The 23368-nt window shown below is 30.5% G+C and overlaps 1 protein-coding gene across 1 annotated transcript in view; it reads left to right on the top strand.

Moving 5' to 3' along the window:
• Positions 1-283: 283 nt before the first annotated feature.
• The window catches only part of LOC107443793 (dentin sialophosphoprotein-like), a 35878-nt gene continuing 12793 nt past the window's right edge, over positions 284-23368 (top strand). Inside the window, exons 1-2 of the mRNA XM_043040867.2 lie at positions 284-442; positions 2954-3036. Coding sequence (XP_042896801.1) covers positions 391-442; positions 2954-3036 — 135 coding nt within the window. The 5' untranslated portion in view covers positions 284-390. The remainder of the gene's footprint in view (positions 443-2953; positions 3037-23368) is intronic.

Genomic DNA, 23368 nt, shown 5'->3' with positions numbered 1-23368 from the left:
CTCGTAGTTTATTTTAATTGCTTTATCACGTTTAAATAAATGAATAACATCGTTAGCATGATTAAGAAATTATTACAATTCAATTCTGCTGAATAAATGTGAGCATTTTAAGATTCATAGCATTTTTCAACATTGGTTGTTGGCGAAAAGGCAGATTACGCCATTTTTAAAATTCCAGTATGTAATCACTTCTAAAGCAAACAGAGATTAACAAGTTATTAGAATTTTCGAACAAAATTTACAAAGCTGTAAGTTTCAGCATTTTATGTTTTTATGATCGTCTGAAATTCGTCTATAAAAGTTTGGACTGCAAGTTTCAAAGGATTTGATATCTGGAACATTTTCATCGAAGGGACTTAAAATAATAGGAACTAATTTAGATACTAAAATATGCGAAGATTAATATTTTTGTTTGGTGTGTTGTTGACAGCGAATGCTCAAGGTAAATTATTTACATTCATGATTAATATTATAAGTGAAATAAATAAAATAAATTTTATTTTTGATTTCATAAATATGTTATTATTACTGAACTTGACGATAAATAATGTCAATTGTTGTTAAAAAGAATTTTGATGTCAAATTTTGTAACTTAAATACTATTTTTTTAAAGAAATGATTACAATTTTAAGGGGTCACAGTACCTTTGCAACAATGTTTTTAAATAAAGGTAAAATCGTTCATTTTGTGGATGCTTTACATGCTCATTTAACTTATAATCAATATTTTATCTTCAAAAAATAATTAAACTGTATAATTTTTTTAAAATTTTAAAAAAAATTGAAAAAATTAAAATTTTTTAAATACCTTAGGCTTTTTTATTTTTACATATTTTCAAAATTTTTTTTCTTAGTGCTTTCAATATTCATCTTAACGATTTCGTACATTCATTTGTTGATGTATCAATTAAAATATTTTTAATAGATTATTTTGTAAAAGAGTAGAAAAAAAAGGTTAAAAATTTCTGTTAGGTATATATAACATGATGTAAAAATTGTAATACCTCATAAAATGCTTATTCCATACACAGTTTAAATAAGTGTATTATATCTAAGACAAAAAAGTTTACTTCAAAGCTTTATCTTAAATAGAAAAATTCTTTAGGGATTTAATTAAGATTAAAACACAAAATTATTATTTATGAGAAAAAGCACTTTAAAGTCTGTCTTCTGAGCAAGTTTCGGTATTAGAACAATCTAAAATCATTCATAACTTTTTCAAAAATGTAGATAGAGAGATGATTTTTTTTTCAGTGCATTTGAAATAGTTTGAAGTTTTATTAAAAGCAATAAAAAATTTCGATATTTCGGTCACTTTTTGGNAAGTGTATTATACTTAAGATAAAAAAGTTTACTTCAAAGCTTTATCTTAAATAAAAAAATTCCTTAGGGATTTAATTAAGATTAAAACACAAAATTATTATTTATGAGAAAAAAGTCTGTCTGCTGAGCAAGTTTCGGTATTCGAACAATCTAAAATCATTTATAACTTTTTCAAAAATGTAGATAGAGAGATGATTTTTTTTCAGTGCATTTGAAATAGTTTGAAGTTTTATTAAAAGCAATAAAAAATTTCGATATTTCGGTCACTTTTTAGGTACTGTGACCCCTTAAAGTAAGAAAATAAAAACAAATTATTTTGGAGCAAGAAATAGGCCGATTCTCCCTATCAATTTCTCATTGTCATTTGATTTATTTTAATGATTTTTCAGTTCTTTACTTAATTTAATGATTTTAATACCAACAGCTGAGGCAAGTTTTTAAAATTCTTCATAAATTAGAAAATACTTGTTAATTATAACTGACATAGTCAGTTGGAAAAAGCATTTTATTTAACTTGAACTGGAAATATATAATGTATACCGTTTTCTCACATACTTTCTTTTAAAGAACATATCGTTACGAAATTAAGAGTTATAAAGAAAATAACAATGGATGAAGAATAACTCTACAATACTAAAATGAAAACTAGCTTTACAATAGTTAAAACAAATTTAAAATAAGTTTCCTTCATAATGGCTGACAATTTTTACCGCTTTTAATTCATTGTTTTGCTTTGAATTAAAAATATTTTATTACCAGTGATAAACAATTAAGATATGGAGATGATATGCAATTCTCGAATCAAAATTAAGTTATTCACCTCACCTTAGTATTAAATGAATTGGTATTAAATAGTAGTAAAAATTAGCATAACTAGGTTTCAAGGAGTTTCATTGGAAAAGATTTCCTTTTGAAAATGCTATTTATAATCTTATATTTGGGGTGAAGATAAATTGGTTTTGAAAAGAAGCAATTAGTAGCTTTTCAAGTGAAAGATATTTTAAACCTGAATAGATTCATGGGTTTTAATTCGATTTAAGAGTGATACTGGTTTTTAATTAAAATGTTTCCGTTGAATTAAAATGTATTGCTTTTAAAGAGTTTGTACACTTCTCAATGTCATAAATCTTGAGTAATAATAACATTAAAGGTTACTATTATGGTTACGCTTTTCGTAAGCAATAAAATTTGTTGTAAAAAATGCTGGTAATTCTTGTTTCTAGAAGCTGTTAATACAATCTCATAGATTATTGTCAATTCTATACAAAGAGCGGCATTTGTTTCCATTGAATATAACTATAAGAGAAATATGTTTGTAAGTTTTCTATTTATTCCATGCAAAATTGTTCATTTTTAAAATAGCTGATGTTCTGAAAATGTGCAATTTCTAATAAAAAATAATCACATAATTTCACTTTTTATACACATCCTTAAGTTCATATTTGTAGAAGCGGAAAAATGAACGAAATAATTATTAAATTTCTACTGAATAATAATTGGATTTTGGGCATTCATAAAAATGGTTATGTGACTATTGTTTTGGGAACATCTGCCATTTTCTTACTTTTGCTTCAATGTTTGTACACACAAAAAATTTGTTAATTAACTTAATTAATTAAAAATATTTACAGTGAGCATGAATGCAATTAAAGAAGGAGGATGCTCCAATAAATGCTGCAGTGGTGGCAAATGTGATGCAGATTTTTTTGCTCAGGTAAAACTATCACTTTTTATAATTATCTCTATATTTTTTTATTTCGAATGTTTTTTAGTATTTAATATAACCATTATAATTTATTCCCTAAACAAAGTCCCATTTAAACGATAGATAAAAATAGCATTGATTATTTTTTAATTGATGTAGGGAAGTGGAAAAATGATAAAAGTTGCAAAGTAATATTTAACATTATTATTATTTATTATTATTTGCTCCCTAAACAAAGCCCCATTTAAACGATAGATTAAAATAGTATTGATTATTTTTTAATTGATGTAAGGAAGTGGAAAAATGATAAAAGTTGCAGAGTAATATTTAACATTATTATTATTTATTCCCTAAACAAAGCCCCATTTAAACGATAGATAAAAATAGTATTGACTATTTTTTAATTGATGTGGGGAAGTGGAAAAATGATAAAAGTTGCAATGTAATATTTAACATTATTATTATTTATTATTATTTGTTCCCTAAACAAAGCCCCATTTAAACGATAGATAAAAATAGTATTGATTATTTTTTAATTGATGTAAGGAAGTGGAAAAATGATTAAAGTTGCAGAGTAATATTTAACATTATTATTATTTATTCTCGAAACAAAGCCCCATTTAAACGATAGATAAAAATAGTATTGATTATTTTTTAATTGATGTGGGGAAGTGGAAAAATGATAAAAGTTGCAATGTAATATTTAACATTATTATTATTTATTATTATTTGTTCCCTAAACAAAGCCCCATTTAAACGATAGATAAAAATAGTATTGATTATTTTTTAATTGATGTAAGGAAGTGGAAAAACGATAAAAGTTGCAAAGCAATATTTAACGCATTAAATAATGCATTCCTGCAGCTGCTCGTTGGGATCTAGAGATGTCATGTAGGTTAAGACTTTACAATTTCGTGATACCAACAAAATGATGTTGCCAATGTGGTTATTATTGCGCACCAGCCATCTTTCTTTTCCAGACAAGCTGGAAGATTGCTGCTATCGTGCTACTACCTAGAGAGAAATCTAGAAACTTATAGCGCACCTACATGTAAACAATACTAAAGAGCATTTTAATGTTAGAATGGTACCTTTAAAGAAATGTAACTGTATTGTCCAGACCTCTTCAATCTTGTGTGCTATAACAATCAGAGATCTAATTACTAGTTTCTTTCAGAGTTGTAAGTTTCTTCAGAATTCACAATTTCAATAATAAAAACTTCAATAATAATAATAATTTCAATAATTATAATTTCAATAGTAATAATTTCAATAATATATAATTTCAATAATAATAATTTCAATAATTATAATTTCAATAGTACTAATTTCGATTATAATAATAATAATAATGATAATATTAAAGCTTATGAATTTATGAAATATATATTTGCTATACCTAATTATTTGCTGAAAATTTTTGAATAATTATTAATTAGACACAAATATTTTCATATACTTTAGAAATGTTTAGATTAAAAACGCTCTATCTTGCTTTTGAAGGAACTTAAACGTAAACTATAACTACTAACGAAAGAAATTCACAGTGATGATTTTATTTTTACGTACTCAATCAAAACTTAATCTATTAAGAGTGTACTTACCCCGCACCAACCCCCCACGCCTAGAAAGGGTATTCGGGAAAATTCGGACTCGTCTCCGCAAACTTAATCTATTAAGATTTTTTTTTTAAAAATTCTCATACGATATAAAACTAAGTTTTATTTTTATTACGTTGTTATTAAAAAAGGCATCGTAATACGACACTACTTCAATTGAATACATAAAAGTAGACGTTTTATAAAAAAGCAGAGAACTCTGCAACAAAATTAAGTACCCCAAGAAAAAAGTTTTATGTTTTTTTTTTTTTAAATAATGAAAATTTTTAATTTATTAATCACGCTTAAAGCAAAAGATATTTTCTAGCAAACAAAGAGATTTATGTTTGAATGTTTGATTTTTTAGTGGAATATTTTAGAGATTTATGTAAACGAAATAATTAGAATAAATAAAAAGAAACAACTCAAAAACGAAAAATGTTTTTGGTATTTTATATGTGAGTCAAGAACAAGATATTTAACATTTTCTAATTTTTTTTATTTATTAAAGAACTAAATTAATTAATCTTCAGCAAATATTTTTATTTACCTTTTAAGCCTGGTTTCACTTCTTTACTGTTTTCAAAAGTTTTTAAAGTCTTTTTTTTATACTTACTTAGCTTTCTTGAATTCATCCTGTTTTTTAATAATATAATGGAAACATCTAGTTTAGGCATTTAGTTCCTTTTTATTGAAGTTATACGCCTTGATGCTTCAGTTCTCTCATTTTATGCTTCAGATATCTCATTTTAATAATTTTTATGCGTTTAAATATTTATTTTCTTGTTTAACCGCACTTTCATTATAATTTTATTGAAACAAGAGAAATTTTTAGAGTTTTTAATCTTACTTGCGCTATTAAATGTCTTAGAATTACTTTGAAACCTAAAGACGACAAAAACGGCAGATAAAAGCGTCTATACAATATGTAAAAAAGATATAAAAATTTAAGGTAAAAATACTCTCGACCAGGATGAAAGTATTTTTTACTGTAATACATATCGTAATAATTTATTGTAAGAATTTTAACCACACTTTCCGTAGAAAATGGGCAAATAAGAAACACAAAACTGGTTCCGCATGTATTCTTTTCTTATTAAAATAGTTTAAGTTTAGAGTTTATTCGTCACTCATAATACGAAGTGGATAATTTTCACGAAATTTTCTCCGCTATTGACGAAACCTTTTTCTCGAAAATGAGCCGATTTGTGCAAATAGAGTTTGTTACGATCTTTTCCTCAGTGGAGGATACGAATTGCTTCAAAATCATTAGTCTTAGTGCAACATAGTGTTTAATAAATATAACATAAAATGAAAGAAATATGAATGAATGAGTAATCAGTATTGCTAGAAATTATTATGGAATTTATCTTAATTATTGCTAGTTGATGATACGGAGTTAAGATTTTATTAGTCACTCACAATACGAAATTGACAATGTTCACGAAATTTTCTTCGTTATTGACGAAGCCTTTTTCTCGAAAATGAGCCGATTTGTGCAAATAGAGGATGTTGCGATCTTTTCCTCAGTGAAGGATACGAATTGCGTCAAAATCTAGTGCAACATAGTTGGTTGTTGTCGTATCCTCAATTGAATCATATCTCATGGTGTGCTTGAATAGTCTTTGCTATCTCTTTGGCATTAAGTGAATATAAATCTTCTTCTATAGGGTAGTTTAAGAGGTGAAGGCCTGCTACGACTGCAGGGCAGTTAAAATAATGATATGGTGTGAGTTCCACATTAAGACAGTTGCCAGAGGTTTGACATTTTCTAGTCCCATCTGCAGAAACTCTCATGTTTTTATGATGTTTTGTTCTTAGTCTGATGAGAGTGGTGGCTGTCCTCCCTGTCGATGTCAAGATTAGTTATTTGATCGTGAGCCTTGATTTTTAAGGGGGTGAATAGTCATGACTTTGCAAAAGCATTTGCATCTGCCAGCGTAGTTGGGATTGTATTTTGATTGAGATCTCTGGCATTTTTAGCCAAGAAATCAGCTATTTCATTGAACTCAAGGTTCACATGGGCGGGAATTCACTGCAAGAAGCATTTTTTCTGGCGACGTTGAAGTTGTCCAAGTTGTGTTTAATAAATATAACATAAAATGAAGGAAATATGAATGAATGAGTAATCAGTATTTCTAGAAATTATTAGGGAATTTATTTTAATTATTGCTAGTTGAGGATGCGAAGTTTAGAGTTCATTAGCCACTCACAATACGAAATGGATAATGTTCGCGAAAGTTTCTTTGTTATTGACGAAACATTTCCCTTGAAAATGATCCGATCAAACGTTTTGTCAAATAGGTGATGTTACTATCTTTTCCTTAGTGGAAGATACACATTTCGTCAAAAGCTTTATTCTTTAGAAACACGCATAATTTTATTTGTAAAGGAAAAATATTCACTAATGCACCAAAAATCACTGAAAAATTCACCAATGCACTAAAAGATTAGAAGACACTAATAAAAATATTAGAGAAAAAAATCATTAATTTTTTTAAAATCGCTAAAATGATTCTAACGCACTAAAAATAAATTTTAATTTACATTCTTTTGTTTCAATACGTAGGCGCATTATATATTTTTTAAAACTATCCTGTAATGTTTGAATAAATGTCAATAGCAACTTCAATAGCATCGTAACAAGTGTCTATTTTTACTCTAGCAGTATCTGATTAATTTGAATTTGTTTTTGTTTTACGAATGATTTCGATTTGAAAATGGGAAAGTTATTATTTTCTGTTTCAAGTCTTAAATAAATGACTTTTAATTTGTTCATGAACATAAGTGTTATATTTTTCCTTAAAAACGTATTCACTAAATAAAAATTATTTTTAATTTTTTTTTTCCAGAAATTATTACAAAAAATAAAAAACCAATTTCTTTTTTGATGAGTTCCTAAAAAAACGTTAGTCCCAACACAAAGAAGAAAATTCTCTCAAGTTTTTCGTAAAATTTAACATAAAACACCAATTTCCTCTTTTGTTATCACTTTATTCTGCTACTTTTTTTTCTATCTGTAGTAAACATAAAAATAAACAAATCATTAGGTCCCGAAATGATGTATAGTCCCTGGTGTCAGGGCTAGTCATAACAAAAGAAAAAATCCTTTAGTTTGGCAACTCTTTGATAATAAAAGTAGGGAAAACCATTATATAGGTGGTAAAACTTAATCATTCTTTAGGTGATAAAAATACAACATATTTCTTCATTCTTCTTTCTAACTTGTTATATGGTTGCTCTTTAAGAAAACAAGTAATGTACGATTTATTCTAAAGAAAGAAGCGCATTAAAAATATAATAGCCCTTTAAAATGACTTTTATAACTTAAAAAAGTTTTCTGCATGAAAGAAAACAATACGCGTGATACATTAGAACTGTCGTACATGATATAACACAATAAAAGAAATAAGATAGTTAATTCACACAAATAAGGGAACATGCGACACATTAAAGGAATATATTTAAATAGATAACACTGAAAAGCAAATTTTTTTTCTGCGTTTATACATATGCTTGATCTTGCCTAATTTGAGTGGAGATAACAAATCTAAAATTAGTTCTGCACCTAAAGCTGCAGATATTTTTTTAAACGGCATTTTTAGTCTATTTTCTTTGGTGAAATGTACAAGTTTAAAAACGTTATTTATAACTCGTGGTCGCGATGAGGCTGCGTCAAACTTCTTGGGGAGTTACAACGCGCATCAGTAGGATTAAAATTGCATAGAAAGACATGCCTAGAAATGCCATCGTACGCGGCTTGGAGTACTTCTCTATTATGACCTGTTTAGAAGCACTGTTCGAAATTCCTCATAATAGGGGAAGCACGCCTAGCGGCGTATGACAATTATTTATTCGCATGACTTATTATGGAATTTTAATCCTGATGATGTGCGCTAACTCCAATGGAAGTTTTTTGCAACATTTATGCGAGAGCTGCAGAGAACAAGAGATAGAGTGTTCGCCTTCCAATGCGGCGAACCAGGTTCGAATCCCAGTCGATACGAATTCCACATTCGGCTTGCACCGACCTCAGTGCTGACGTGAAATATCCTCAGGGGTAAACGGATCATGGGTTAGAGTCTCCTAACCGTGGGAGGTTCCCATGTTCTTCCTCTCCATGTAACGCAAATGCGGGTTAGCTTCATCAAAAAGTCCTCCACGAAAGCAAATTACTCCCAATACCATTTTCTCCCATTTCTCCCAAAACTCGATTCAGGAGTTCCCTTGTCTTCTGCATTGGGTTCAAAATTACAAGTCTGCGGAGTTGAACATTAGTAGTTATAAACCCATAAAATTGGGTCTGCTGTTCAACGATGGTTATAAAATAAAATAAAACATTTAGGCGACTCTTTGTTATACATAATGTTCTTAAACTTCTTCATTTCGAATAAAAGTCTAAAAATATCATTTAAAGAAACTTGAAGGGAGAAACTGGTTGCATATTTGAAATCAGTGACGTGGAAATATCCAAGATCCGTTTAAAAAGATCTCGTGCAACAGGGAACAAATATAAGTATGTTCCTCAGTGCAATTTACACTTTGTTTACATTGCGCATAAAATTTAACTCTTAAAGGAAATCTCCACTAGCACCAAATAGAAGCACCGATAAATATCCAAAAACTCAATTATGGAAACCCGAGCACCTCTTGATGGCATAGTGATTCACGAGCTCTCTACGGAGGTTCTATCCCTGGAGGCACTTAAAAGTAATGGCCCCCGATGTGCACTGCTGATCACTTTGCCATCATCCTGCCATTGGTTCCATTATTGTCGATCTTTAATCTACATGGCACTTCTGATCCGCAACTTGCTGTTGCGGGAATTATTTACTTTAAGATTAGACGAGAAAAGATCTGTACTCAGAGGTAGCTAACATTTTGCTGTTCCATTTAAGCGACGTACAGTTTTAATTCGTTTAGGCGTTACACGTCAAAGTTAGTCAGATAGTTGTTATTTGTAATGTTTGTTTGTTATTTTCACATTTATTTCTTAATATTATTATTAAACAAATCTAAATTTATTTATTAAAACAAATAATTTTTTTAGATTTAGAAAGTTAATATTACTGAAAGATTTACTTGAAATCTACCACTTTAAATAGTTTTCTGAAATCATCAAGGCTCAGATCAAAGTTATGCAAATATCTCATGAAGATATAAATATCTATATCAAATCTAAATCATAGATAATCTAATCAAAGATAAGCATATCTAAATATTATCATAATCAACAATATCAATCATCATCATAATCATAAAAATCATATCTTATCATAGATAATCTAAATAATGGATAATCATAGATAATCATAGACAATATAATAGATTATCATAGACGATATAATAGATAATCACAGACAATATAATAAATAATCATAGACAATATAATAGATAATCATGGACAATATAATAGATAATCAAAGATAATCTAATAGATGATCATGGATAATCTAATTGACAATCATAGATAATCAAATCTAAATCATTACAGATCAAGTATCTCTGACATGGAATCGGATAGTAGTTTAATTAATCACTTCATATAAAAATAAATTTTAATTTCTTTCGCAGATGCAATTCAAGTGAAGTATTTTTTCAACTGACTTCTTCAGAAAATACAGAAAGGTCTTAAAATAAATAAAAGAAATAAAAATATGTACCGAACTAAACCTCTAAAATTAAATAGCTACTTATTCTCATTTAACTCCCTTGAATTAAAAACTGAGCACTTGGTCTTGTTTTTAGTAACTACTGAAGCTAATAAAATTAACTTTTCTTACAAAATAATCTAATTTTTAAAAAAAAAAATGAATTGCAGTTAACACGCTTCACTCTTTAACCTTTTTTTTAATTGTTTAATTCAAGGATTAACATTTTCTCAGTTTTTTTTAAAAGTTAGTGCAATCGATTCTGTTTTATATCTGAAAGTTGAAAGTCCCTGCTTTCTAATTTCCGGGAAAAAGCAATTGCCTTTTTTCATACGCGGAGCGTTATTACTAGTTTTTTAAAACTTACGAAAACTTTCGTACCTTATTCAAACGAAATTTTCTCCCGTTTTCCATTCACGTATTTCGGTTATTCTTTTTACTGCCATGAAAGTGAAAAATTTGAGTGTTTAGTTGTGTTACTTTCTGGGATAAATTCAGAAAAATATCGAAATAAATTTTTATGTTTAATTCCAGTGGTTTACGTGAAACATTTTGCCTGGTTGAAAATGACTCCATTCTGAAATTTTGGTCGAATAAATGGAACATACAACTCCATTATTCGGTCTGGAGAAAGTATAAAACTATCAAGCTGTCAGTCTTTTTTTTTGTATCACTTATGTAGCAATACATTTTAAAATATTTAGAGATAGATATTTATTTAATTTATTCATTTTTTAAAAATTATTCTGGGGAACAAATTTTTTGTTGCATTTATGCGAATACTTGATCTTGCTTAATTCGGGTGTGGTGATTTTAAATCTGAAATAGTTGTACTTTTAAGGCAACAAATTTTTTCAAAATGATATTTTTACTCTAATTTTTAACCAACTGTACAAGTTCAAAAAAGTTATATAAAACGTTATATAATTTGCACGATGTATCTGAATTATGTAAGGAAGTTGAAGAGGATTTCATTTGCACTATTAATCTGAATTCAAAAAGATATTTTTAGATGATTTGATTTGCACGATTAATCGGAATTATGTTTTAAATTATTTAATTTGCTGGATAAATTTGAGTCGTGTAATAAAATTTAAGAGTTTTTAATGCGCACGATAAATTTGGAGTGTGTAAATAAGTTTCAGATAATTTGATTTGCGGAATAAATCTGAATTGTGTAAAAAAGTTTAAAAGTATTTAATTTGCACGATGTATTTGAATCACGTGAGTGAACGTTAAAGGATTTGTTTTCACTTTTAACGAATCTCAATTGTGAGTAAGTTTGATTGCTTAGTTTGCACGATATATCTGGATCATGTAAAAAGTTTAAGAGGATTTCATTTGCACAATTTATCTGAATTGAGTCAGCTAATTTTGGATGATTTAATTTGCACGATAAATCTGAATTGTGTGAGCAAGTTTAAGATGATTTAATTTGCAAGAAAAATCAGAGTAGTGTAAACAAGCTAAAATGTATTTAAGTTGCATGATAAATCTGATTCGCTTAAGCGAGTATTAGAGGATTTGTTTTAAGAATCTCAATCTTATATAAGTTCGATTGATTATTTTGCACGAAATATCTGAATCATGTAAGAAAGTTTAAGAGGATTTCATTTTACCAATTAATCTGAATCAGGTTAACTAATTTTAGATGATTTGATTTGCACGATAAATCTGAATCATGCAAGCGTGTTTTAGATTATTTAATTTGCATAATAATATAGTTCTACTTGACATCGTATAGGATTGCAGCGAATATCACGATTTTGTGGTTTGGTGCACTCCAAAATGTCTGAACATACTTCTGTACTTATGTAGAGAATCTCTACATTTTTGAAAATAAAAATTGAAAAAAAAAGGGCTACCAGATGTAGTAAGATAAGAAAATTTCTTCTTTAAAATAAGCTTGTAATAATAAAAAATGAGCATTAAAATTCAATCAAATAAAAATTGATGATTGAGTCCTCGACGAAGGCTAATTTCTCCCAATACTTGATTCTGGAGTTCCCTTGTCTTCTGGATTGGGTTCAGAATTACAAGGCTATGGAGTTGAATATTAGTAGACGTAAACCCCCCCAAAAATGGGTCGGCTGTTCAATGAAGGTTATAAAGTAATGGTTATTAAAAACGTAAAGACGAGTTTATTTTGAAATCGAATACAAATAATACAAAATAATAGTTTCAAATTTAAGATATTATAACTTCATGGTTTTTTTAAATGAAAAAAAAAAAAATAGCTGGAAGTTGCGATAGCAGTCCAGTAATTAAAGCAAATAAAAGAGTGCTTCTTCGAACAAAATTAATACCCGAGGTATTTTTTTTTTGACGAAACGTTTTGTTACGTTTTTAAAAATGATACCTGAAAACTTCTTTACTTCCTTCTGAGAGTCGGGGAGTTTTCACGTATCATTTATAATAACTCTTCCCCCCTTTTCTTTTGTTGAGGGACTCACGTGATTCGAGAGTGAGAATCGAATTTTTAGACGGTGAATTGAAGAAGCATATCCGATGTATTTTTTCATGCTAAATTCAATGAACCATTAGACTGAGCAAGGACTAATGGACGATGGGACTAATAGTTAAGAAGTTATATGGGCTTTATGTTCAAAAAGTTCAAATTTGTTCTTGCACCCTTTTACGCATCTGATATAGCTATTTATACAAGTGAGATATTTTTCTCCATTTATTTTTCGTGTTTAATAGAATGAAATTATACACGAGTCAACAGAACAAATAGTTTAAAAGTTGCGAGAGTGTATAAAAATATAGCTTAAGATTGATTTTTTTTATTATGACATTTTAAAACTGAAGTGATAACTAAAATGGGAATCTATTCGATATGTTTAATCGCAAATATAATACTACTTTTTGTTTCGCTAAATTTTTTTGTGACTTAGCAGTTTCTGGTTTGAAAATGAGACTTTAAGATGTAGATTAAAGCAAAGCTTTCAATTTTTAGTTCCAATCTCCTGTAATCCCCCCCCCGTAAAAAATCAATCAAGCATGTATTTCTATTCTAAATATGTATTATCAGTTTTGGAAAAAAATATAAATATTTTTTCATTAAAATTTATTTTATTTATTTATTTCAAATGGCAGAGGTAATTGACATGAAAAAGCAAAAACATAGGAACAAAACAAGAAAGTAAAAAGTCATTTCCTTAGGAGCGCTCTTGCTTCCCAATATCGCTCGGTAGACGACGACCCGCGGAGGGCCCTGCAGCACAGGATGTGGCTGCCATCCAAAACAGCTTGGCTCATGCATAGAGAACAATAGGGATCAGGTGCCAGCCCTAAACGAAACAGGTGCGCGGCAAGGCAGTCATGTCCGGTATGTAGTCGAAACTGAGCCACCGCTTCGCGGCGCGGCCAGTCTGGAATGGTGTTCTGTCGAAGATCTCTCCACACTTTGGTTTTTACCCTTTCTGACAATTGTTGGTGGAAATCCCCATGGATTTTTGATCTAATAATCCTTTTTAAAGCTGAAAAGGGGACTGGGCTACTAAGAGCCTGGAGAATTCTTGTGCCTCTCTTTGCCAAAACATCAGCCCTCTCATTTCCTGCAATATCACAATGCCCGGGAATCCATTGTAGGGCTACAGTTTTGCCAAAATGGTGGAGTTTGCGTATCGCATCCTGACATTTTAGAACGTCGCAATTGGAAGGGCAATGCATAGATTCAATCGAGCAAAGCGCCGCCTTCGAGTCTGAAAGGATAACCACATTTGAAAAAGACTCAATAAAACAAAAAAGCTGTTCAAGAGCAATACGGATTGCAACAACTTCCCCGTCAAAAGCAGATCTATTGGCACCCACTGGAGCACCAAAGGAGAAGAGATTACAAGAGATACCAGCTCCAGCATTTGGTTGATCCGGATGGAAAGAGCCATCTGTAAAAACTCTCAGCCAGAGCGGTTCCGGGTAACGGATTCCCATTGTCTCCAGCGCAAGAAGGTGGAGAGCAGCGGTAGATGTTTCACTTTTAACAATGTCCTGTTCAAGAGAGAGCCTGACATTAATTTTTTGGTAGTCAAGAGGGCTCACCAGTTCCACCTGACCTTCTAGTTGGGGCAGATCGATCCCAACCAATTGATCTTTGACAGTCTGAATAAATCCATTTTGAGTTTTTAAATTACGAGGAGTAAGTTGATAGTTAGTCCAGAAATTATCCATTTGGGTAAGTTTAAAGTATAGTAAGACAGCCCTTTCCCTAAAGACAACATCCAAAGGTTTAATGCCTGTGAGCAAGGTCATTGCGTCTATAGGTGTAGTTTTTACAGCACCTGTTATTAGTCTAAGGGCCTGGTTTTGTAAGACCTCAAGCTTTTGAAGTAGGGATGTAGGCATAGAGATGAGTGGTTCAGAGCAGTAAGTAAAAATTGGAAGGATGTATTTTTGATAAGTCAGAGCAAGGGTAGACCGGGCACATCCCCAGAGAGTGCCGGCAAGTCGTTTTAAAATAGGGAGGCGTCTTATTACCCGTTCGGCAACAAATGCAACATGGTTCCTCCAGCTCAGTTTAGAATCAAAAACGGTTCCGAGATAAGTGAAGGAATCAACATTTTCAAGCATAGTGCCAGAAAAAGAGAGATTTGGTATAATAGGTCGATGCATTAGTGAGAAAGTTTGAGTGGCACACTTATTCAGATTTACTACCATATTAGTTTCCTCACACCAACGACTGAGGGATTCCAGTGCAAGATTAAGTGTGGTCTCAACAGCTGATTTAGCGTGGCGCTTTGATGCTGTGGTCCAGAAAACAAGATCATCCGCATATAGGAGGCAATGGATGTTAGGCACTGCCGTTAAGGTGTTTATCAAGTCATTGATGTAGACGTTGAAAAGGGCACAGCTGGTAACAGCTCCCTGTGGGAGACCAGTACGGAGATTAAAGCTTCTCGATTTTCCCTTTCCGAATTCAACTCTGCAGCTTCTTCCACAAAGGAAAGATCGAAACCAATTAAGCATGCATGAGTGGACACCAAAGTCAGCGAGTTTTTGTATCAAGAGTTCTCTCCAAACGGAGTCATAGGCAGATTTAAAATCTATATAAACAGCAGTCAGTACCTCTCTATTATCCAAGGAATCCTTTACCGCCTGACTGAAAAAGGTAACTTGGTCAACAGTGGATCGATTTCTTCTAAAACCTGCTTGCTCGTGACGTATTAAATTGAAATGTTCCAGATACCAGTTGAGTCTCGTATTGACCATTCTTTCCATTAGTTTGGCAGTAGTACTTGTCAGAGAGATGGGCCTACAATTTTCAATGGAGTCTGGGTTTTTGCCCTTTTTTAAGATTGGGATAATTTTGGCACTCTTCCAGCAATTAGGCACGACTCCCCTTTTCCAAAAAACATTGAAGATTTCTAAAAGTACCTTTTTGCGTAATTTCCCATGTGCTTCAAGAATTCAGAGTGTATCCCGTCATCGCCAGGAGACTTTTTTATAGGAAGTCTTTTTAAAGACAGATTGAATTCATATTCGCTGAAAAGATCAGAGAAGATATGAGTGTCTTTTTTCCGATCTTCAGCGTGAGGGCTATTAAATTTTCTCTTGAGAACCTTCGAGTTCTTTCTTGCAAAGCAGCGCTTTCTTTGGGAAGAGTGATAGAAATTTCCAAACGCGTTTGCTATTTTGGTTTCATCAGTTAGGCATCGATGATCAGCATGGATAGGTTGTCTTTGAGGCGGAGAAAACTTATTCTGGATTTTGCTAAGGAACTTATAAGTTTTGGTACTGTTTTCCCTAAAGTTGAGGTTGTTAATAAAACGCTCAAAAGACATTCGTTTTGCAGAAAGTACTGCCTTTTTAAAAAAGGCTGTCTGTTTCCTCCAAGCAGAGATATCTACAGATCTTCCAGTAAGCTCAGCTTTTCTTCTGAGACGGTCTCGCTTTGTTTTAATTTCATTCAATGTTAAGGACCAAAAACACTTATATGCCTTGGGTCTACCTCTTGGTATAGATCTACGAGCTGAGTACATTATGTGTTTATTAAACTGGTTGATCAAGGTAGATGGGTGAGACGACAGGTTAATAGGATTGTTTTGTAGGACTTCGTCTAAGATGTTAGAGAATTTTCTCCAGTCGGCCTTTCTAAAGTTCCAAGACTTTTTCTTCGAGGCCTTATTAGCCATTTGTGATGTTGGGACTTTAACAGTGGCAATTACTTGTCTATGACCGGAACCTGGGTCTTCAATCACAGATCTCCTCGTATATTGGCAAAGATGGGAAGACACAAGGAGGAGGTCAGGGTTAGATAGAGTTCCATTATAATGGAGGAATGTGGGAATGTCTGAGTCTCTAAAGATAAGCTCAAGAGGACTAGAATTGAGAAGGTCTTCAACCTCTTTACCAGCAGCATTAACATCATCATAGCCCCATCGAGTTGAATGGGCATTAAAATCTCCAATGATAATAGTTTTGTCGTCAATAAGTAAATTGGATAGATTTGGTTTACATGAAGGGGGTACGTATAAGGAGTAGAGTCTGAAAAAATGACCCCTTTTCCATACATACATACTCAATGATTTCAGAATTATCGGCAGTAGTGCCCATCTGCTTCACGATTTTAAATCGAGATATTAGGTCATTTCTAACACCCATCAAGATACCACTAGCGATTTGTCTAAATTTTGGTAATAAAATAGATGATAACTTTGAAATGGAAAGAAACAAAGAGTTTCCTCCGTAAGATTGGCTTCTTGTAACGTAAAAATACCAATGTCGTGATCCCTAAGAGAACGCAACAAATCGAGCCTTTTTGTCTGGGAAAGGCCACCAGCATTCCACTGCAGGACGCGCAGGCCGAAAACCCTGGAGGGGTGGGAGCAAAGCGAAGACATGCCGGAAACTACAGATCTCTTAGCCGTCAAAAGACGTTACCAGGGTACACCACGGGGAGGTAGATCTGTAAGCGCACCCCAATTTACTGAACTATAATGAATCAATTGTGAATGATATCAATTTCATTACGTGCCATATTATATCACTTCAAGTTTGGTACAATATATCAATTGATTTGGAAAATACTCATGCAAAGATATTTGATTGAAAACTAGTCATTTGAAGCACAACAAGTACAGATTTTAAAAGGATTTATATTTACTTGTTGATTTTGGATTTATATTTAGATGTTGTTTAGATTTAGATAAGATACTATTTTTTTTGAGTTTTGTTTAAAAGCTCGGGGGGGGGGGAAGTCCTTAAAAACTGGTTAACCTATTAATTTATAGGGAAAAAATATAACTCAAACTGCAAGTAGTGCTTAAAATTTAGAAATTTCTACTTGAAATTATAAATCTTTAAGTTCGGAACATGCAAGTTTACTTAAGTGAATAATTAAAAGCGCGTGAACTATAAATTTTGTTTTTGCACTTTTCTCATGATTTCTCTGAAATATTTTTTGAATAGTACTGTCATGTGACGCTTTTAACTCAACATATAAAACGAAAATAATGAAACTATTATTTTTATACAAAAAGGGACATTTTATTGTACACTTCATCTATAATTATATACGAATACATAATTATATTTGGATACGTAGTCCTCCTATGCTACCACGCTCGAGTTGATCATTGAGTTTATCTGACTTAACAATTTTTTCCCTTTACAATTCTAAGAACATGCAAAAAACTCCTTTTCTTAATCAATAAGAGCTATAAGTAAGAAAACATCACTAATGATATCTTTAAAATCGCCTTCAATTTCATTTATATCAGTGGCACTAGCTCTAAACCAATGAGAATTTTCCATTTTTTAAATTTCTCCCTTGAACGATCCAATTAAAATTTTAAAAGATTTTGATCGTTAAAATGAGGAAATTAGAGCTTAATATACTGTATTTATGCATGGCACTATATATCCTCTTAATATTGACCCCTAATATTCAAAATAGGCAACGTATTATATAACAAAGTACTAATGTAGCCTACCAGAGGAAATTATAGGCCCATTAGGGGACCCACAATGTGGCCCTATAAGTTATTATGTATGTATATATATATGTAATAGTTCGTTGAAAAGCGTTAAAATGTGGACGTGGGCTAAAATTGATCCTTTTACACACTGTCTAAATTTCAGGTTGAGAGACCAAATGATTTTGGAGTTATAAGAGACACACATGCATACAAACTCTTTATTTTATTATTATCGACGCACAGTTTTATGTATCACTTATTTATTTCACTGTCATAATTATTTTTTAATGCGTCTTTTAATTATTCCTTAGCTAAGATATATGATATCAATCTTTTATATTAATAAATTATTTTACAATTTAATTCATAAGATTCAAAGTATAAGATTCAAAGTTCATTTTTGTATATCAACGAAATATTTCAATAGTGGATGTGCATTTCCTTCTATTTTCTTTTCACATTATCTGATTTTTAATCAAATACAGAATACGTTTTCCTCAAATATACATTTTAAAATTGTTTTCCGTAAAATTAACGATTTTTGAACATTTTTGACGCACATTACTTTCAAATTTAAGAATTCCATAAAATGATTGTGCATTTCTTGCGACTATCTTTTGACTCATACTTCGTAGTTTCATATTAAGTTCTTTTTCTCTTGCTGCATTTTTAGAAGACATAACTCGATTTTATGACCTGTAATATAAAAGTTTTCTTTTTCATTCCTGAAACTGATAGTATAAAATTAATCCCTTTTTCCGGAATTCGCGATCAAACCCGGAATGAAATTACCTGTACAAACATAATTAAAGTACGAATGGTGAGTTAAGAAGTATAATAAAAGGATAAAAATGAATATTTAATTCCTATGAGCAAACACCGATATGCAAATTATATCTGCAAGGAGTAGTTATGTGTCAATTTTGCATTTTTGTGTCATGTGGTTAAGTAATAGTTAAGGATTATATCGAATATAAATTGAGAGGAACGAGCCATATGAACCACACTTCTCTAGAAATCGTTATATTTAGAGTTAGTTCACACTTTGTGAAAAGAAAACCTCAACCAAACATGAGATTCTTCCAATACATCGTTGCTGTTGCTGTTGCAGCTCTTATGCTCATCTCTAATGGTATGAAAAATTATTCCTTTTCTTCTCTCTTTTTTTACTTCACTCTCATGTTAGAAAATTGCAAACAAAAATTGTAAACTAAATTCTTAGTAGCGCTTGAATATTAAATTGTGCAAAAGTATGCTGTTGATAAAAGAATCCTAATTATATTTAATTGGAAAACTGGCTATTCTGAAATAATTCGGAAAAAGTCAGAGAGTAATTGTCAAATAAAGGCAATAATGTGTAAAGTTTGCTCCATTTTGCGTCTGTGGAAAATAATTTGTCACTGCAATCGGTATCATTAAATAGGTTTTTGTTTTATTAAAAAAATAAACGAAACTTGAGTTAAAGCGAGATCACTATGATTTTTAACTGATCCAAGAACGGTTAATGTAATTAATGTAGTGTAGCAATGAATGTAGCTAATGAATGTATGAATATAGCTAAGCTAAAAAGGGTATAAAATATTATTGTGGTTTAGGGGATAATACGAAAGTCATAAGACAAACAGAGCAACTTTTTTAAAAATTTTCCTAGAAAATGCATACGTCATATCAAAACCCTTAATCAAATTTAATCGCTGAGCATGAAGGGACTAAAGTTAACATGGGACCAAATCTATACAAATACTTATTAATAAGATAATGTTTATTTCGAAAAATAAATTTGTTTCTGGGATCCTTATTTAAAAGAAAGTTAGGAAAAAAATGGTGCATAATAAATTCTTCAAAAAAAAAAAAAAGAGATTTAAATCACCTTACCTAGGTAATTTCAGATTTTCCTGAAAAAACCCGAAGTGATTGAAGGTATATAATCTTAAATGTTATGAAAAGAGATATAAAGACAAGTTTTTGATGCTCTAATTCATCAAAGTATCAAAAATATAGGACTTTAAAAATATTCCTAAGTCAATTGTGGTGGAAAAAAAGAATGGTCAATTAAAAAAGCAATTTTTGCAACTGCGTCAAAGGAACAAAACTCAATTTCAATGAACTGCTACTTTACAATTCTATAAGCAGCAATTCCAGTACAGAATCATATAGAAATTACAGGCAAATTGAAACTGAAGCGTGAAAAATAATTAGAATTCGCTAGATAAAAATACATCAAAATGATTGAGTGCCCCTCTAATTTTCTTTATATGGAAATATATGAAACTTNTGGATATAAAGATTATTTCAATTTATTCATTTTTTAAAAATTATTCTGGGGAACAAATTTTTTGTTGCATTTATGCGAATACTTGATCTTTCTTAATTCGGGTGTGGTGATTTTAAATCTGAAATAGTTTTACTTTTAAGGCAACAAATTTTTTCATAATGTTATTTTTAGTCTAATTTTTAACTATTTGTAGAAGTTCAAAAACGTTATATAAAACAGGGGGTTGCACAAATTTTGAAATTATTAAATTATTTAATTGCCCTATAAATCGTAACTGAGTAATGTAATTTTAGACGATTTGATTTTCCCTATATACCTATCCGAATTATGTGAGCAGATTTATGTGGAACGAACGTTAAATCTGAATCGTTTAAGCAATTTAAAACTAATTTAATTTGCACTATAAATTTGAACTGAATAAGCACATGTAAGAGGATTTGGTTTACAAGATAAATATGAATTGTGTAAATAAGTTTAAGAGTATATAATTCGAATGATATATCTAAATCGTGTAAGCGAGCGTTAGAGGATTTTTTTTACGAATCTCAATTGTTAAGTAAGTTAGATTGCGCAGTTTGAACGATGTATCAGAATTATGTTGAAGAGGATTTCATTTGCACTATTAATCTGAATCGGGTAAGATATTTTTAGAGGATTTGATTTGCACGATTGATCCGAATTTTGCAAGTATGTTTTAAATTATTTAATTCGCAGGATAAATCTGAATCGAGTAATAAAATTTAAGAGTTTTCAATATGCGGGATAAATCTGAACAGTGTAAGTAAGTTTCAGATAATTTGGTTTGAAGGATAAATCTGAATTGCGTAAAAAAGTTTAAAAGTATTTAATTTGTACGATGTATTGGAATCACGCGAGTGAAAGTTAAAGAATTTGCTTTTACAAATCTCAATCGTAAGTAAGTTAGATTGCGTTGTTTGCACGATGTATCTGAATTATGTAAGAGAGTTTAAGAGGATTTCATTTGCACTATTAATCTGAATTCAGTTAGATGATTTGCTTTGCACGATAAATCTGAATTGTGTAAGTAAGTTCAAGATTATTTAATTTGCATCGTGAAAAATATTAATCGAGTAATAAAATTTTGGATGATTCGATTTGCACGATAAATATGAATTGTGTAAGTAAGTTTAAAATTATTTAATTTGCATGGTGAAAAATGTTAATCGAGTATTAAAATTTTGGATGATTTGATTTGCATGATAAATCAGAATTGTGTAAGTAAGTTTAAGATTATTTAATTTGCATTGTGAAAAATATTAATCGACTAATAAAATTTTGGATGATTTGATTTGCACGATCTGAGTTGTGTAAAAAAGTTTAAGATTATTTAATTTGCATCGTGAAAAATATTAATCGAGTAATAAAATTTTAGATGATTTGATTTGCCCTATAAATCTAAATCACGTAAGTGAATATTAGAGTATTTGTTTTAAGAATCTCAATCGTGTGTGGGTTCGATTGTTTATTTTGAGCGAAATATCTGAATCATGAAAGGAAGTTTAAGAGGGTTTCATTTTCACTATTAATCTGAATCGGGTAAACTAATTTTAGATGATTTGATTTACACGATAAATCTGGTTCAAGTAAGCGTGTTTTAAACTATTTAATTTGCATAATAATATAGTTCTACCTGACATTGCAGCGAATATCACGATTTTGTGGTTTGGTGCACTCCAAAATGTCTGTACTTATTTCTGCACTTATAAAGAGAATCTCCATATTTTTGAAAATAAAAATTGAAAAAAAAAGGGCTACCAGATGTATGTAAAATAAGAAAATTTCTTCTTTAAAATAAACGTTTAATAATAAAAAATGGATATTAAAATTCAATCAAATCAATTTTGATCATTGAGTTCTCCACGAAGGTAAATTTCTCCCAATACTTGATCCAGGAGTTCCCTTGTCTTCTGGATTGGGTTTAAAATTACAAGGCTAAGGAGTTGAATATTAGTAGACGTAAAGCCCCCAAAAATGGGTCTGCTGTTCAATGAAGATTATAAAATAATGATGATTAAAAGCGTAAATAAGAGTTTTTTTTGAAATCGAATACAAATAATACAAAACAATAGTTTCAAATTTAAGATATTATAAATTCGTGGCTTTTTTAAAAAAAATAGCAGGAAGTTGTGATAGCAGTCCAGTAAATTAAAGGAAATAAAAGAATATTTCTTCGAAAAAATTTAATACCCGAGGTATATTTTTTTGACGAAACATTTTGCTACGTTTTTATAAATGATACCTGAAAACTTCTTTACTTCCTTCTGAGAGTCGGGGAGTTTTCCCGAATTTATTATAATAACGCTACCCCCCCTTTTTTTGAGGGATTCAAGGTGATTCGAGAGTGAGAAATGAATGTTTAGACGGCAAAGTGAAGAAGTATGTATTTTTTCATGATAAATTCAATGAACCATTAGACTAAGCAAGGACTAATGGACGATAGGACGAATAGTTAAGAAGTTATAAGGGTTTTTTGTTCAAAAAGTTCAAATTTGTACTCTTACCCTTTTACGCATCTGATATAGCGATTTAAACAGGTGAGATATTTTTTTCTATTTATTTTTTATCTTAAACCGAATGAAATCATACACGAGGCAATAGAACAAATAGTTCAAAAGTTGAGAGAGGGAATAAAAATAAAGCTTAAGATTGATTTTTATTTGTATAACATTTTAAAACTCAAGTGATAACTAAAATGAAAATCTATTCGATAAGTTTCATCACAAATATAATACTACTTTTTGTTTCGATAAATTGTTTTGTGACTTAACACTTTCTGGTTTGAAAATGAAACTTTAAGATGTTGATTGAACCAAAACTTTCATATTTTAGTCCCAATCTTCTATAATCCCCCCCCCCTGCTCCCCCCCCCAAAAAAAA

This window comes from Parasteatoda tepidariorum, chromosome 4, assembly GCF_043381705.1.
Source record: "Parasteatoda tepidariorum isolate YZ-2023 chromosome 4, CAS_Ptep_4.0, whole genome shotgun sequence".
Lineage (NCBI taxonomy): Eukaryota > Metazoa > Arthropoda > Arachnida > Araneae > Theridiidae > Parasteatoda > Parasteatoda tepidariorum.
This window is presented reverse-complemented; position numbering and strand designations above follow the sequence as displayed.